General features: G+C 42.7%; 1 protein-coding gene across 10 annotated transcripts in view; it reads left to right on the top strand.

Moving 5' to 3' along the window:
• lrba (LPS responsive beige-like anchor protein) overlaps positions 1-18,103 on the top strand; it is a 165,948-nt gene that overhangs the window by 68,325 nt on the left and 79,520 nt on the right. For all 10 annotated transcript variants that reach the window (XM_058641137.1, XM_058641128.1, XM_058641130.1 and 7 more), the window contains 2 exons: positions 172-280; positions 9,033-9,199. In XM_058641137.1, coding sequence (XP_058497120.1) covers positions 172-280; positions 9,033-9,199 — 276 coding nt within the window. The remainder of the gene's footprint in view (positions 1-171; positions 281-9,032; positions 9,200-18,103) is intronic.

Raw genomic sequence — 18,103 nt, 5'->3', positions numbered from 1 at the left:
ATTCAAGATTTATTCGATTTTTTTCCATCCTCAAAACGTGTTCTTGACTCGGTGCGGTGCTTTTTTCATTTATGAGCCATGTTTAAAACATTCAAACAATAAATGCAAATCAATGTTAACCAGAAATGTGACTAGACTGATGTCCGCCGTGTCCATCTTCCCTCTTCCCAGACTGTTGAGTCACACCATGAAAGACCACCTGGTTCGAGTGGCCAATGAAGCTGAATTTATTCTCAGCCGACAGAGAGCTGAAGACATCCACAAACATGCAGAATTTGAGGTAAGGCGTGTGAAAACTCTGGCTACACAGATTGAGAGTAAAGTAACCACTGGCATCATTTACTATAATATAAGTACATATAACTAAGATTGAGTGGTCTGCAAGAAATGCTGTAACCTCCCAAATTAATACAAAGATGACTTAGCAGCACCATAAGTGCTTTATTGTGTCTCATTGTTTATTGTTAGTTTTCTGTTACAGCCTTAGAATTAAAACCAATGGGTCACACTTGTTTCTTTGAAATCCGTGTTCAGACTGTGAAGAAGTGACGTGATGTGTGGCTTGAGGCTCATTGCACTTTGCGCCGCCTTGACAGAACTATTTAATCGTGTGAATACATTTGAATCAAAACAAACGAGAGGTAAATGTGAGTGAGGGCGCGGAGGAGCTGACTACTCCAACTTTGGACTTGTCCGTCATGTTTCCGGATCTGTCGGAGCAAACCTGCAGGATAAATGTTGACTGTTCAGATATTACCCTGTGCTAATCGTGACCGCGCGCACAAAAACACACACGACTCACTCTCCTCTGACTCTCCTCACGCACACAGTGAAGGAGTCTGGATCTCATGCTTGGCACACATCACTAACCAAACATTGTGTCGCGTTAATTTATCCCTGTGCCTCTCTCTCTCTCTCTAACTGTGCGCCTGCCCCTGAAACATAACATCTGCCCCTCCTCTTCCTACCAGTGCTCCACACAAATGTTGCCATTCACTTGTAGCTGCCAGGCAAACTCTATCCTGACCCTCGGGCATCCCTTGTTGCCCCCGACTCCGGTCCAACTCTGCTTTATTCCCCCTCCTCTGCTTTCTAGATCTCAGCAAAATAATTTCCTGTCCCTCTGAGATCCTGTCCATTGTACTCCCTCTGGGGGTGTATTTTGCCAGTGACAGGAATATGGCATCCTCCCCTCTCTTCCATCCGTCCCTCCCGCATTTTCTCAGGAACCTGCCAGTACTAAAAGCTGCAGACAGACCTGAGAGGTGCTAGTCTGAAGGGGCTGACTGTGTGAAAACCCACCGAGTCCACCCCCCCAGCCCTTAGCCCCCACTTTGCAGTAAAATGTGATGCTTTTTTTTTCCTCAAAGGTTCAAGGAAGGGTCTCTCTTACATTCGGCTAAAGTAAATTCCCTCTAGAGTGGTGAAAGTCAATCAAAAAGGGGTGGGGGCGCGGCTCGCGCGCATCAAAGTTTTGTCGACGATATGTTTTGCTCTGCTCCCAGTGCACGCTGCCTCTCTGCGTGATTGGCACCCTGCTCTCCTTATTACTCGCTCTGCTCCAAGTGTCAATCATTTGCACGGCATTATCTGACAAGAGCAAACCTCATCGTTATCAACACGGACCTGGAGATTGGTTTAGTTCTTCCGAGGTGATTTAGCCACGTCCCCTTAACTAAATGAAGTATAGTAAAGTTAACGTTACAATATGTCAGGATAGGCTGCTGTCTTCTTCTGTGTCCTGATTGTCAACCACTCTGTGCAGCACAGCCTCAAACAATTCTGCGCCGTGTCAATCATGTGACAAGCTCAGCTGATCCAGCCCTGCTCTATTTTTCAATCAGCGTGTAATTATTAACCCTGGAAACTCTAGTCTGGGAACAGTATTCTGCCATTCAGTTTTGTCTGTTTTTGTGTAATTTCTTCATTCATTTATTTATTTATTTATTTCTTAAGTTGTCAGGGACAGTTAGCTCTAAGCTGATTTTCATCTGTTGTCCCTGAGCAGGAAGGAGAGAGCAACATCTCTGTATGAGACAGTCTAAAACGGTCTAATGAAAAGACATTACCCAAACAAAAACATTTGCCACGAATGTAAAACATGTCACAATGTTTAAATGTAAAACACACACTAAAAGACAAACCGACTATAATATTTCATAGCATTTCATAGCAACAACACATATTCTCCAAAATCAGCTGCCATAACAACATTTTAACCTCATATCTTCTGCCTTTTCTTGAAGTTCAACCATTTGTACAGATGTCAGCTTTATAGACATAAAGCATAACAATAAGAAGCTCTATGAGTGATGCTGTTCTCATGTAAACCTTTAGTAAACACATTTGTACCAGCGTGCATGAAAACATGAAATAAATAATCTCTGCATGCTGAATAAGAAAATCCACATGACTGACAACCAAGGACGAGGCATCTGCTGTTCTGTTGTTTGCTATTTTTTGTTTCTGCTGATGACTCTGCCAGCTGGGGCGGAGGGGGAGCGGTGTTCAGAACTGATGCCTCACAGCAAGAACGATCTTTATCTGAATCTTGGGTCTTTTTTGTGTGCAGAGTTTACACATTCTCCTCTTCTGTGTGTGTGTGTGTGTGTGTGTGTGTGTGTGTGTGTGTGTGTGTGGACTTCCTACCCCAGTCCAAAGACATGCAGATTGGGGTTAGGTTCATTTGAGAATGTGAGCGTGAATATTTTGTCCCTGTATCTTGGAGCAAGTATAGTTCTAGGCCACAGTTTCAGATGGAACCCTCAAAGGAGAAGCCATATAGGGGAACGTATGGATGTTCTCTGATTTTTGTAAGACTTTATGGGTCAACTTGAATACACTATTTGACGTCTAGCACAGCCAGGGTTCATGTTTCCAAATGAAGTTGCTGTATCTACATTACCTATAACTCCAGAGCTGAAAACTACTAATGGAAATAAGCTATAACTTTTCATTATTTTTTCTTTTTTTTGCATTTTTTATTTGAAAGTTGCTCTTTGTTTGCCGTCTTGCAGGCGTTCTTAATCAGACACCCACCAGTGCACTCACCCCAAACTATGCTTCACAATTGAATTCCCCACTTAAATGCAGTTATTCCTCAGTGACCTCTGTGAAGACGTGAACCCCTGATAAGTCCTGGTCTGATATTGCTGTATTGATTTTTTGCTTCCATCCTAGCTCAGCCTGAGCCCGCTGAAGCCTACGGTTTCATTTTGCACTGCCACAATAAAAATAACAGGCCAATGAAACATCCCCCCCGAGGGCAGGGGTGGAGGGTTTAGAAATAATTTTTCTGCTCTGTCCCAGTTTTTAAAGCACTGTTCCTTTCTATTGTGTTGTGTTGGTTATAGTTTTGTGCAGGAAAACAGCCCAGAATAAGCCCCACAGAATGACTCATTTTGGGAGCAGGTTTGTCACACGGCACCAATTTCCACAACGTGATCTGTATCTTCCTTCACAATACTTTATGTGGGAAAGTTTTATTGCACTCAAACAGTAGCACCAGAGAAGAGAATAATTCAATGCTTAAAAACAAATTTATGTTTGCTCCTTGTCAGAGTTCATATCCGCAAACAGGCTTTGATAGAGGAGTCTTTTGATTTATATACCCGTTTGCTTCACAGACATAACATATGCTTTCTCTCTTTCCCACTGTGTCTCTCCCTTTCCTCGCTCACACTCTCACTTGCTCTCTGTGGGACAGAATTGAGTTATCTTTGGCCCTGAGAGTAAGTTATTACAGTGGGCGTAGGGTGAAACAGAGATGAAGATAACTAGGGGGAAATCCAATTACCTTTTAGGGTTCTCTATCTAATAGGATCCTTAATGTGAAGGAGATCTGCAGATCGGATGCTGCTGCCCAGCACAGCAAATGATAGACTCTGATATCTTTCAGAGAGGCAGCCCGAGAGATAGAAAGGAGGGGAGAGAAATCGAACTCCCTCTTTTTATGGGGCTGTTCATTAGGGATGAAATGTGGTGGGCTCAGGGGCACAAGGGCAGATAAGAAGGTCTAGATAGTGAAGAGGGAGCAGCACTCAAGTCATTTCTATTCTTTCTTACCATTCCCTTTCTGCTAAATCTTCTTTTCCCTTCTTTTTGTTTTTTGTTTTATATATCCACTGTTTCGTCCTCTGCTGTTATATAAAGTAATTGAATTGACTGTCTGAGAGACTCTGTGGAAGCCAGACGACAGCGGCTAATTAGTGTCTGGCGTCATTGTCTTCCCTGGGCTTTGCTTGTAAAACGATCCGGCCCTTCTCCCCACGTTAATGACATTAACATTGAGCTGATGCCCAGTGTGCTCTGCTATCACAGGAGCTGGTCTGTAGAAACTGCACCACAGCACTGCCTCAGCATCTGAACTTCACAGGGAGTAACCCAGGGCTGTAGGGATGTACTGTACGTTCATGTTTAAGTTCACGTTGGACCAGTAAACACAAAAACTCGAGAGTCTGGAGAATCACAGCTCCCAAAGGCTATTTAAACACCGTCCTGCAGCCCTCAGACTGATAGCTGCCACTAACTGTAGCTTGCTGTCATGTAGATTTAGTTTGCGAGCAGGGTTGGATGTTACGCGTAAATCTGCTGTCAAGAGAATGAGAGGAAAATGGAAAATTTCTCTGCCTTTGTGGCAACATCCAAACGTGAACTTTCACACACTGGTAGGATGAAAACGTGTGTTTTGCTCCGTCCTCTCTGTCCACTCTTGTTAGATTTTCTTTTTTTTATTGTACAACATGGATTATTTCCGTCAAGACACAAGGAAAAAAGAGAAGCGGGGTACGAGAGGATCGTTGGGGAGCGCTCGGCTCAGTCTCGCTGTCTTGTCAGCGTAATGAAGTCCCCAGGTACCCGGCTCTGCAGCTCCCATCATTATGTGTGACCAGCTAGCCCTGGAATATGACTTTTCTTCTTCGTTTCATTCTGACACAGTCACCGGGCCAATGTTGTTTTATTTTATTTTATTTATGTGGTTTTTTTGAGTAGCTGAAGGGGAGCTCACAATTCTGAATAATAGTTTCCATGTCACACAGAAGCAGCATATCACGTGGCCTTTTGCACATTTTAATCAAGCTAAAATGAAGCCTCTGCTGGTAAAAACATTATTTTGAATAAATATTTATCCTCATGCCATCCCCCAGGATCCACAATTTCAGGTAACAGTCGTTCCCGGCGACATGTATCGTTCATCTGCTCATGTCCTTCCCTTCATTTGACTATTTTTCACCCCTCTCGTCGACATCTATGATTTTTCACGTGGCATGACCTTGAAGCTGAACCGGAGTCATCGCTCCAAGACGGCAGCAATACGAGACTGATGTAGAGAAAGGAGGGCGTAGTTCTGCGAAGACGAGAGGTTTCTGGGTAGAGGAGATGAAGAGGCTGCCAGCCCAGCACAGTGACCAGTCCATTAAAGAAGAGGAGAGAGATACTTTGATAAGTGTTGCGCCTGCGTTAACCTTGATGGCTGCTAGCAATGGGCTGATGCCAGCAGCAAGGATCTGTTTCAACTGGATTAGATTTTTTTTTTTTTTTTTTGCTCTTGTGCTTGAAGAGAAAAAAAAATCAATACTTGGGAGCACGGCATGACAGGGGCATCATTTCAGAATTGAAGTGGCTGTCAGGCATTGTCATTTGGTGACTTTTGTTCGCCATTGTACTTTTAAGCCCTCATTTTTCTCTCCCTCCTCTTCCTTTCACTCGTTTCTTCCCCAGCCCATTGTCTGAATTCCCCTGGTGACATTTTATGTTGCAATTTGAAAACTGGAGGGCAAGAGATCAAGTGCAAGAGAATCTCTTTGAAACCAATTGGTAGACTGGTTCAGCATCTACTTTTGTTTAGTAACCACCTCCCACCCCCCCGTCCTCCTTTCTCATTTCATCCTCTTGTCTCCCCAGACCTCGAATATGTTCCAGGAGGAATTTATTTGTAGTGTATTTGCATTCTCTGATACCAGACAAGGACAAGCCTGATGTCTCGCCTTCCGCTGGACAGTTTTTCTGCCCGTTTGTAAATGAAACCCTCAGGGAGAGCTTGTCGACGGATGTGAGAAATTGGAGATTCTCGCCGAGCGATAGCCCGGCCTCGGAGAGTGTGCAGCCTGATGTGCCACCAGTGTCAAGAGATTGCAAATGAAGCACTTTAATAACATCTCTGCTGGTTTTGTTCTTAGACAGAACTGCGAGACCCTGGTTTTGTCAGTCGGGTGCGTTGAAGGCTCACCGTGGAACGACAACACCACGAGGCCGTCCTCTGTCACTCTAATTGATAAACACAGGGCTGATATCTTGTAATGAGCCTCCATTCTCCAGCCTATTATACTGGTTAACCCTCTCAACCCACAGAGGGAGAGGAGGAGGGGAGCCCAGGCATCATCTGACAACAACTACAGCATTTAGATAAGGCTGACATTGGTGCAACACCACCACTGTGAAAGTCTTCTCCTTGTTTCCTCTGCTCATTATTTGCAGGATCAGCATAGCAGAAACACGAGTGACCACAGCAAGGTTTCACATTTGTGTTCTGTGCCTCAGAATAAAGCTCAGTCCCATGATTAAAAATGCATTTTAGTTTTAGTTCTTCCACTCTGTAGGCGTGTGATTCTACCATGACGTGATTTCAGAGAAGATTGCTGTTCCTTCTACTTTCTACTCCCCCCCCTTCCCTCCTCACACACAGCCCATTTCCTCCCCAAACTCCAGCACACATCCATATTTATTTATTTGAACTGTGGATGAATTGTGGGAGACACGGCTCAGTGTAATTGACTCGATTAATGCCAGCCATTATCATTTCGTCTTCACCAAGCTGTCTCCGCCGGCAGAGCAGGCACCCACACCGGCTGACCCTGTCAGCCTGCCTTGTAATGGAAGGTGCTGCCCATGATTACAGTGTCGCAAGTCATAAAGGTCTCACTGCCAGCAACTTGTGCCCTGGTGGCTGTCTGCTGCTAACAGAGCAGAATCTGCCATCTCTTTTCCCTCAGCTGTTCTCTCTTAGCTTTGGTAAATGGAAGTGGCTCAATCTGAATCTTTTTGTGCTCGTTTTCTTGTCAAAATTTGCATCCCGACTGATTTAGTCACTCCAAAAGGAACATGAACTTTAATTGACGACTCATGTTTCCTCCACATTCTTAGAAACGAATGAAAGAGGAGTGTCTGTCCTTTACCCTGTGAGTGGACCTGGATGGAAGTGGAATGGAGACGGTGCCAAGCATGGTGATGGGAGTTATTCCCTTGAACCTTCACAACATAATAAGTCCTTCATAATGCCAGTGCACAGGCTCTGACTTCACATCAATGGAATGACCCCCAGAATTAACAGTGACCTGTCTTTTCCACTTACGGGCAAACCCGACTTAAAGTTGTAATGGCTCAACTTATGTGTTCAGGCTTTTTCTTTGGTTGTTATTATAGGGGAGAGTCTGTGAATTTGGACTTTTCTCCCGCGTTGGACTTGACTTTGGCTTTGGATTTGAGAAAAGCGCATTACGGCATGGAGGGTTTGGGTGTTCGGGCAGTCTCAACACACAGGTGATGAAGTGTTTGTTTATGGTTATGAGTGTGAACCCAGCACTGTTGATTAGTCCCTCAGACCTAACATGTCTCAGACAGAGGCAGATGGAGATGTAGTTTTTGTCGGCCTGTTCAAATGATGGAAATCTGTGCAGGCACCTATTATAAGTAAAATAATAATTCTTATATTTTTGTATAGTATTAGTCACTCATTGTGAAGTATATTTCAAATAAAGTTTTATTTTTTATTTCCAATAATGTGATATTGAGCACAACTAGACATTTTAGACTCTAGAAATCAATGCTCTGAGTCACTTCCTTTGGTCCGGCTTCCCTCTGTGTCCCATTCCTGCCTCCCTTTACCTCCACTGATCAAGATTAATGGCCATGCAATACACACACACACACACACACGCGAGCATGTGCACTCTTGAACAGCAAAGCAAAGCCTTCTCCTGTTTAAAATCTGAAACATTTACACAGCAATCCCTCTTCATACTCTCGTTACTTTGCCGTTCCCCAGGTCACTGTGATAGAAGGTCAGGGCCCAATTTAATGCCACACAAAGAGACACAGATTGATAATTAAGGTCCAGCGGCCTGCAGAAAAGCCCCTCTAATGTGATTTATACCTATCGATTTTCTGTCAGATATGAAATGTTGCTGTTCAAATTGAAGAGGATGACCCATTATAAAGTGCTTTAGTGGTAACTTTGGGAAAACAGGTTGCATTTGTTCAGCCATGCGTCTGGGTTAATACTTAATGTGTAACTGTTGTACCAGTGGGTTGGTTTAAAGTTAATTTGATAAAGACAATAATACACAGCCATTAATAATTAAACGTGTTTTCATTCTCAGTACAGCCGTTTGCCTCAGTGGCTGCACTCAGAGCTCGTGGAAGGGAAAATACAAAGGCCCCATCATGCGATGCGTGAAGATCCGTATCAATGCGAGATACAGATTTTCTTCTTTTTTCTTGTTCGTCCTTGTGCTCACGTTCAATGAGATGCTCACTTTGAAACAGTTCTTTTAAAGTCAGCCGCCAGTGCGACGCGAGCTTGGAAGTTAAATTGGTTGTGAAATAAAGATAGGAAATCACGGCGCTGTTTCAAATTATAGCCGTTCTCTTTCAGGAGGTGTTTTACTTTTGCCATCGCTGCTGAGTTCAAAGGCCTATTCCGATAACAAATTCCGACAGAGAAAAATGTCCTCTCTGTGCATTGTGGGTATCGTGTTATTTGGTGCGCCGGAGGGCATTAGTAAATACATGTCCACTGTTATTAATCAAGATGACAAGAGGACAAAAATTACCCTATGCTTTTCATTTGCTTCTGCTCATAGTCGAGTTTCTATTGTTGTTTCTCTCTGTAGATTTTTTACTCCTATAAATATTTGCAAGAATCTTATCGCTTTATTTTTATACGTATTTCAGTCTCTCGACACCTTTGTTTGTGTTTCACTCCTGTGATGCCTTCACGTTCACAATGTCTTTCCCTCTCTGGTGTTTCCCAGTCTAACTGTGCCCAGTACGCGGCCGACAAGCGAGATGAGGAGAAAATGTGTGACCACCTCATCCGAGCGGCCAAGTACCGCGACCATGTGACAGCCACGCAGCTCATCCAGAAGATCGTCAACATCCTGACCGACAAACACGGAGCCTGGGGAAAGTCTTCCATAAGGTAGAATGAAAACAATGAACTCCAGATCTCCCTTGTGAAATATTTCGTACTGTATATTTTATTATTATTATGATTTATTTAAGAAATGGTCATTTAGTGTGTTACTTCATCACATAATCTAGAAAAGCCTTAAATCAAGGGCTTGGACCTGTTTGTGTTTTTGTAATGAACATGCTTCATAGAGTATGTCATTTTCTCAGTATCAAGAATTATTCAAACAATTGTACCGGTTTTAATCTCCTCCTAATCTCTCTCATCCCCGCTGTACTCATGACTTTGATTAAATTAGATTTGCAAAGGTGAAAATGTCAACCGTGGGCTGAATGATGCATTGGCTTGGGAGGGAGATGAAAGCCATTTAAACAGCTCCACTCCCATTAAGATCTGAGGGAACCTTATCCGCTGTGTTTGTTTCGCCAAATAGGCAGCAGCAGAATCCAATGCAGCTATTCCCTAATGACGGCTGTTTGTGCAGGTAGTGTGTAATAGTGAGATGGAGAGACGGCCGCTGGCTCATGCTTGTTAGACTGAAGCAACTCTCCCGAGACTTGTCTGGCGAGGGTTAGTTTGCTATTGGATCAGGAGTCTATCTTTGGCTGCCTTTGTTTTCCTTTATTTTGTGCTATCAGGATGCGGTGTATCGTTTGTCATCGGCCTCCATCGCTCCCCTCTTCTACCTCCGTTGCTTTCTTTCTATTCGTCTCCACGTGCACTCACACAAGGCTGTGCTATTTACTATGGAGATTGTGTTCTACAAGCTCTGGCCAGAAAAGTCTCCCATTACTGGTCCTTTTATGCTGTTGTGCTATTGATGGTTTTCCTAATGGCTGCCGATGGGCGCAGGGAGCCATTGGCACTGGGCCTTGGAGTGTAGCGCTCTTTTAATAAATCACAATCAGTCGTGTGCCAGTACATCAATATTTTCGGTCAATTACTGTGAAGGTCAGGTGGTGCAGCTTCGCACCACAGCCCCTTGGTATGTGGGCACTGGAGGAACATCTGGTGCTGCAGAGAAAAAGGCAAAAGACGAATAAACAAACAAAAAAAAGAAGCAGCACACCTGCATACCTGCAGGCTTCCCGGTGTAGGAGCTGTTCTTTCTGTTATTCCACACATACACAGAGCGTGTGTTGCAGCAAAAAGTCCTGCCTGTAAATAAGAACAGGGGGAAAAAGAGTGGACACACAATGAAACCCACAACCTTTTTTCCAGCTGTGAAAATGAAATCCAGGAGCACAAAGACAATATGCAGCTATGATTACGACTTTTTGTTGCCCGCCTGCTCACATGCTATAAAAACGTATTCCCTGAAGTTTCCATTCAATAAAGACTCTGAAAATGAAAATATTATTTTCTCACAAGCTGATGGGAATTGTTGTTTCCTCACTGCAGGCATCTAATATCTTCTGACATAGTGTGACCCGCCTGAATGCAATTTGTGTCTTAATATCCAGCTTACAACAGCCGTGGCCTCTTGAGAAAAGAGGTGTTAGATGATTTTTTTTTCTTCCCCTTTCCACTCCTTGGATTTGTCTTTTTTTGTGGCTCCCTCCCTCTCCCTCCTTCTCCCTTTCCCTTTCTTTTGTCTTCATCACAAACACACAATTTCTTTTCATTTGTCCCCTCACTCGTTATTGTCTCACTCTCTACTTCAGTTGTAACACTGAGTGTCCAGAGAGGTTTTCTTTGACCAGACAAAGGCAGTCGCTGAGTATCTGTCAACTAGTGTCGAGACATAGACATGTCTCCAGCCGGACAGATGGGATGACTACCTGTCCATCCATGTCCATAGATGCCTGTCCCTGTGCATTGAGACTCAGGTGAACAACACGCCAGACTGCTGTCTTCTCACAAGGGGGTGAAAAAAGTAAATGAACAGCAACAAATGAAACCATGGGCAGTTGTCATTCCCCCCCCCCCCGCACATCTCCCCCCCCGTCCTTTGAGCTCAGGTCCTCTGAGCATCCAGACTGCGGTGGTGCTTATTTGGGTCAGGAATCATCTTTCATGTATATGATACCTAGACAAAGTCGACGGACAGAGAGAGGAGATGAGGGCAGATGATGGAGAACACCAGCTCTCAGTCTCTGGGGACGAGCACTACTCTTCTATATTTCCCTCTCTCTCTCTCTCTCTCATACCTTCTCTTTATTGCATTCTAATAGGCTGACTAATGTACCATGGAAATTCACTCTGGATGGAGGGAGTGAGGAAAGTAGAAAAAAAAAAAAAGGTGACTGCAGCAGAAAAAGGTGGAGTGTGAAGCTTTGTGTATCCAGAGCTGAGCTGAGTACAATCCACTGATGCTTCTGTTTCAGGCAAATGGAAGCATCATTTGAAATGGAGGGGTTTTGGTTTACTCCCTGACATTTACTGCTTTTTTTCCTCTTTAAAGTGGGATCAGCACCCCCCCCCCCCCCCCAGCTTGCTCTAATGATCCTCACCTACAGCTAGTACCCCCCAAAACATACACACCCCAAGCACCAACTCCTCTCCCTCAGCTCCTCCTCTCTCATATAAGCAACTCATTTTCTGCAGCACCACTGCTCTAATGGACGCCCTTAGGCTAGAGGCTTCCCAGCCAAGGGACATCCATCTTTTGGTATGTCAAACTCCCGCCCGGCAAAAGATCTTTGTGATGTGCACTCCAATTTTTCTTCAGTAAATCAAATCTTCCTTCCTTCAGAAAGACGAATGCTTTAGGGTTGGAGTGTTATAGAGAAAATCAATGCCGCCAAAATTGAAACAGTATGCCCCCGTATTGATCGGCCTTGTGAGATCGAAAGCGAACAGCTTTGTAACTGTTCCTCTGGACAGTGAGCTGACCTGTAATGGACAAACTATTGATATTAGCATTACTATTTTATCTTGTGCTATGTCATTTCATGAGAGGAAGAAGCCGGGGCGGAACATTCCCAGTTAGTCCCGGAAAACTGATTTTTTTCAGAGGACATTGAACGGTGTCTGCTCCACATAGTGACAATGGTTTTGTCTTACACTTATTTATTTATTTATTTATTTATTTATTTATTTACTTAGTGTTCCATGTGTTTTTAGCAACATGCATATCTTCAGATAATACGGATCATTTGTGCTACAGTGTTGAACATATTTCTGTTGTTATTTGAATCGTTTGACTATAATGATGAATATTTAGTACAAAACACGCTTTATATAGTAAATATTTTTGCTTTAAACCTGATTAAACAATAAATACTAATAAATAATAATCATGAATAACACAGTTAAGCAGTTTTTTCTTTTTAATCTTTTAAGAATATTGTAACAAAACATCCACAATACTCCACATTCTTTATTTTTTGTCCAAAGATATTTAATTTATGCAGATATAAACGAAAGAAAAACAAAAACCCCTCACATCTAAAAACTAGAAAGCTCCAATGTTTTATATTCTTAAGCGTTTCTTTTTAAATATTAAATATTGATCCGTAAACAAGAATGCATGCATTGACATTATAATGCGTTATTAAAGCCGTCTTCAAAGTAGATTATTTCAAATTCAAACCCTGAAACTCTAGTCTTAATCCAGACTATGTGGCTGTGGTGTTATCGCATTGACAGTGGCGTCTCCCTGGCAACTCTGCAGATACCATCCCATACTGCTGAATCCTGATTGGTTGACAGAAACACAAATATTTGAATCTCTTATTCGAAAGAACACAAAATAGTATTTATTGTAATGTTATACTATTTATTAGTAGGTTGATTGAGTAAAACCTGAGGGTTTATTAGGCTCATTCCTTTATTTCCTCTTGAACTTAAATCACAAACACGACAGCCTGTTGTCCTTCAGTGATAACGGGCCTTTTATTCATTTTACAGTTGTATCACTTCCTCATCAATGATTAATTAATGCCCCGAACCCACCGTTGCGTTTTTACTCACTAAAGTGGGAACCTCCACATTCACGTTGTATTTTCCCTGAATAAATGACTGCATGAGAAGCTGCAGCGGCCTGAATTATATCTACTTGCACACGTTCATTCCAGTCTTAAATCACAATTATGATACATAATACTGAATGTAATGCATGTGTTAAAGCCGAGGTCTGCACAGTGTCTGCATAGTGTCCGCGCCGCCTCGCGTGTGTGTGTTTTATGGACACGCTGTACATTAAGGCTGCGCCGGTGCTGTGCACGCAGAGCTGAAAAAGGAAATGGGACCCCAGCACGTCAGTGGAGATTATAACCATAGGAAACAAGAACACGACTGTTTAGAGTACACCGGCTCTCGGAAATGCGCGACACGAGAGGGGCAGGAAGACAGGGAGAAGGAGAGGACGATGGATGGAACGGGGATGAGAGGGAGACATTTGTTACTGAAGCATCAAAAGTTTAGATGGAGACAAAGACAAGACGGGGACGTTTTTCCCTCCCACATCCTTTCCTCTAGCTACAGTGTACTTTATACTAAGCCGTACACATGAGTGATTGTGAAAATCTGTAAAAGGTTGAGCGAGCCTTGTTTGCTGGATGGGAAACTGCAGCTGCTGACTTATCTAACCATCTGATTGCCTTTATTGTACTTGGAAGGAGAAGAAACACTGTAGCACTGCAGTCCTCTTTGATTCTAATTTGTATTAATGTACGGACGGAATATTAAGACACTTTACAGCTGTCCTGTCTGCTTTCTCATACTTTTACACAGTGACGATATTTACGGTTTCATTTATTTGTCTGTGTGAGAGCCACGATGGTTAAGTTGCTTCTAAAATAGAAAGATTGTTTTCAATGTGAAGGGCTACATATCTTATCTGGTCATTTTTAACGGATAATGGCTTCTGGTTTGCTTATAAGCGCTCGCAGTCTAAACACAAACATGACCCGGTGTACTGAGCAGTGGCAGCTGTAACAGTCCCGTGCTCCCGTCTCATCGGAGGCACCGACAGTTGTTTCCTTGAGGTCCACGTCTCGACTACTTAGAAACCAATTAGCCGGGGCTGGAACTGTCGTCATCCGTCTGCCTCGATCCCGTCCTGAACATACAGCATAAACACGCTGTATGCAGAAATGCGAGCCTGCCCTTCGCTTATGTTCATAACTGTAAACGAGACGCTCGCTATCAAGCAAAGAGATCTGCAGCACCGAAGTCCTTAAACGGGTTTATAATGTGAAACCCTCCACCTCATTAATCACACGTGTGTCTGGGACAGAAAAGTTGTGATGGGGACAAAAAGGATGTCCCTTAAATCTCTGGGGAGACTGTTCAACTTTGACAGACGTGCGTTCCATCAGGTCCATAAAACGGCGTGCCACGAAGGCCCTACCGTGCAGCCTCGCTCATGGATATGAATAAGAATATAGCCTTAATGATAACATTTACCTCCAATGTATATACAGTACAGTGGCTGGGGCTGTAAGGAATAGTAACAAAGTGTCATGTTGAAACATATTAACAGCTGATGATGTCCATATGTTAGCGCGGCTAAGTGTAGTGCAGTCTGAGACTCAGAAGATGACGCTCGGTGAATCCTTTAAAGGGATATTTAAGAAAGACAGTGTTTCAGCCAAATCTGTTACTTTGGAATTCGTATACAAGCATGCTGTGGTTTCTCCTCGTGTTTAAAACCTCTGACCGACAGGATTTGGCACGCTTACTTTTCATTTTCGCAACTCCGAGACCGTTTGTGATATCTAGAATATGATCCTGGCGATCTGTCCGGGGTGTGACCCCGCCTTTCGCCCCTACGTCAGCTGAGATTGGCTCAGCATCCCGCCGCTCCTCAGTACTGTAATAAACGGTTGAATAACTGCCAGATATCGAAAGTGAAAGTTATCTTGGAAGAAGGGGCAGAAACACTCACTCATTGAACCTTTTTTGACAATTCTACAGCCATAAAATCAATATAAATCCAGGCAGCGTCATTATCTTGATGGTCATAAGAGGGTTAATCTTGTTCTTGAAGAAAAGAGTGTTGGTCTTTGAATTTCTTATTCTTATGCTTGTATTCAAGATTCAAAGTGTTTATGGTCATATGCACAGTAAAGAAACACGTTTCCCTGTACAATGAAATTCTTACTTTGCTGTCCACTCAAAAATACCAGCAAAAAGTAAACAAGAAATAGTATTAACAAATCTTCCTATCTATTTCCTAATAAATGGGTGATGATATGATATATTGGGATGCAATAGGCAAGAAAATCTCTAATAGTTAATATTCTTATGGAAAAGCCATTTCAATTTCTAGTGAGAAGAGTGGAAGAATTGGGGGAGAGATAAATGACTGAAAGCCTGCTGCCAACTCCAAGTTGGAGGCTTCAATGCAACAGAAAACCAATGTCGGGAATATTTCCGATATATTAAAACGGCACTTGAAGAGCAATACATTATCTATCCATGAAATACTGCGACGTTTATGTGCACTCTGGCAACTGTAGGAGTTCCCTTTGAGTTACAAGCGCCCCCTACTTGGGTGTCGTTGAGTTAAAGTCGGGTAACTATGCAATGCTCTTATGTTACTACGCTGTGTTGCTTAAACTGGAGGTGAGAAAATACCATGGGATTTTCAGTTCCACCAATTTGTGTTAACCCATTAACACCCCCTGTCCCTTTGTTGTTCATCCTCCTCCCAGCAGCTCAGAAACGTAATGGAATCCCTGTTCTGAAGTATGAATGAAGGCAGCCATCCCAGAAAGACCAATTACACCATCCTGCCTCACTGCCTTCACCGCTTGCAGCTCAGTGCGACTCTGTAGCAACTCTCAGATTTATGAGTTTCATATACCCTTAACAAAGTATATGGCCTTGGTGGAGCAAGGTCAGGATAAAAGGGTGCTGATCAATATCTGAATGAAAAGCCATTTGGGAAGTTTTTAGGGCTCCACCCCCCTCCCCCTCCCCTTCACGCTGGACACAATATCGTCAGAGTATCGATTGTGTGAGGCCAGTAGTTAGTCAAAGGCTATCTCCTTTGACTAACCCCTTTGCAGCGTGTCAGCCCCCTCCTTCCTTGTGATAGATTGGTATGCTTCTAGCCACTGTAATTACACCATGGGACCAACAGGCCATTTATTTTGCTACTTTCACCATTCACCAAAAAAAAAAAAGAAGAAGAAGGAGGAAAAAAATGGCCTTTATCTTTAGAATCCAGCACTTTTCTTGTGCAACTAAAGCAGAAAAAGGACACATAAAACACTGATGTTCCCCACTATACTCATAGATCTTCAGCTTTTATTTTTGCTGTACATTCACTCCACAGCCTCCCACCCGTGCTCGTGCTCACGCCTGAGCTCCAGTTCAGCTCCGTTAACTTATTGGAAGAGATCCGTGGAGTTTGATGTTAATGATATCGATCCTAGTTGAGAGGGAAATGGGGAAATTCTGTCGCAGCAGTTGAGGGGCAAGTCATTTCAGATAAAAAAAATCTAAAACGAATGAAAATGATGTATTTATGAAGTCTTTTTTTGAGTTTACACTGTAGAAGTTGACCATAGGTCATTTTCTGTCACGTGAATCAGGGAGGCGTAATATTAGAAACCTCCATGCACCTAAGATTATAAACATTAAAGTTCTGAGTGTATAGGCTGATTCTGTAGAAGGATTATTTCCTACACTTTATACTGCAAGCAAATCATATTAATAAGCTACAAATGTGACCCCAAAGTAATAGTGGGTGTGATAAAATATACAATATTTATAACAAATGTTAATTCTGGTTATCAATGATCCATTTTTGATGCTAATGTGTTTGTTTATATTTTTCAAATTGAGTGATCATTTCAGTGTCATTTCATACGTTTTCATTTATAAAATATTTCACTTATATATTTATTTTCTATTTCTTTTTTTAATGTGAAGTGATTTTGGAGTTGTAAGGTTAAACATGGTCACATATTTGTGTTTATATAAATGTGGAATGGAAAAACAAAGTCCCTCCCCGGGCCTGACCTTGAGCTTCTCCGCTGTGTTTTTCTTTCTGCGTGCGCGCTGGAAAACGTGGGCATGAGTCGAGATTTGTCAAAGCATTCAAGATCAGCTCTGAAAGCTAGAGGTCAGAAGATTATTACAATGGGCCAGTAATGGCAGAATTATGCAACTCCGGTCCAGTGGATGCCCTCATTACCTCGCAGTAGTGGTGATAAATGGCCTTAAATGCATGTTGTCAAAATCACAGGAAAAATGTGACTCTTCATCAAAAATACAGATGGTACCACTTCAGTGCTGCAGTGTATACACTATTTATTATGTCGGACGCTTCAGATAATATTCATGAAGCAAACACTGATGCTAACATTTAAGATAAATAAATAATAAAAAAAAGAATAACAAAAGACGTCTCACTGGATTGGAAGTAGCTTTATTATTTACAACCTCGACGCTAAACACAAACACTTTTACCGCCCATGAAATGTGATATAATCAGTATGTAATTGTCTGGCTTTCTTTTCTTTTTTTTGTTGGTGGATTTACACTGAGTGTAATTGCTGCTAATTGGAAGCTGCACACTAAGCCGGCGGTAATTAGGCCTTGATTTGCATTATCTCATTCGGCTGCACTGCATTGTGGGAAGTCTGAAGCCTTTTTTTTTGCCTGCCACCCCCTGGGAGCACTTTGATCCTCACAAGCTGCTGATGTTCCCGAGATGCGGTATCACACACACACTCCTGTTTTCAGAACGCTTTCTGAAAGCTACTGGGTAAATTGGAGTTAATTGGGAGGAGTGGTAGGTGCTCATATTGTCCCGGTAATGAGAGCGCGTAAATTCAGTGCAGGAGGGAGTTGACGAGGTGCCTGGACTTTGTTTCAGCGTGGTGCATTTATTTGCGCTTATACAAGCCAAGATTTATTTTTACTTTCTTTATAGTAAGAGTATTTCTTTTATTAAATGTGTATTCATGCATGTACCAGTCGTACTGCTGATTGCACGATATTTAAATTCCAGAC

This window comes from Solea solea, chromosome 10 (genome assembly GCF_958295425.1).
Source record: "Solea solea chromosome 10, fSolSol10.1, whole genome shotgun sequence".
In the NCBI taxonomy this organism is placed as follows: domain Eukaryota; kingdom Metazoa; phylum Chordata; class Actinopteri; order Pleuronectiformes; family Soleidae; genus Solea; species Solea solea.
This window is presented reverse-complemented; position numbering and strand designations above follow the sequence as displayed.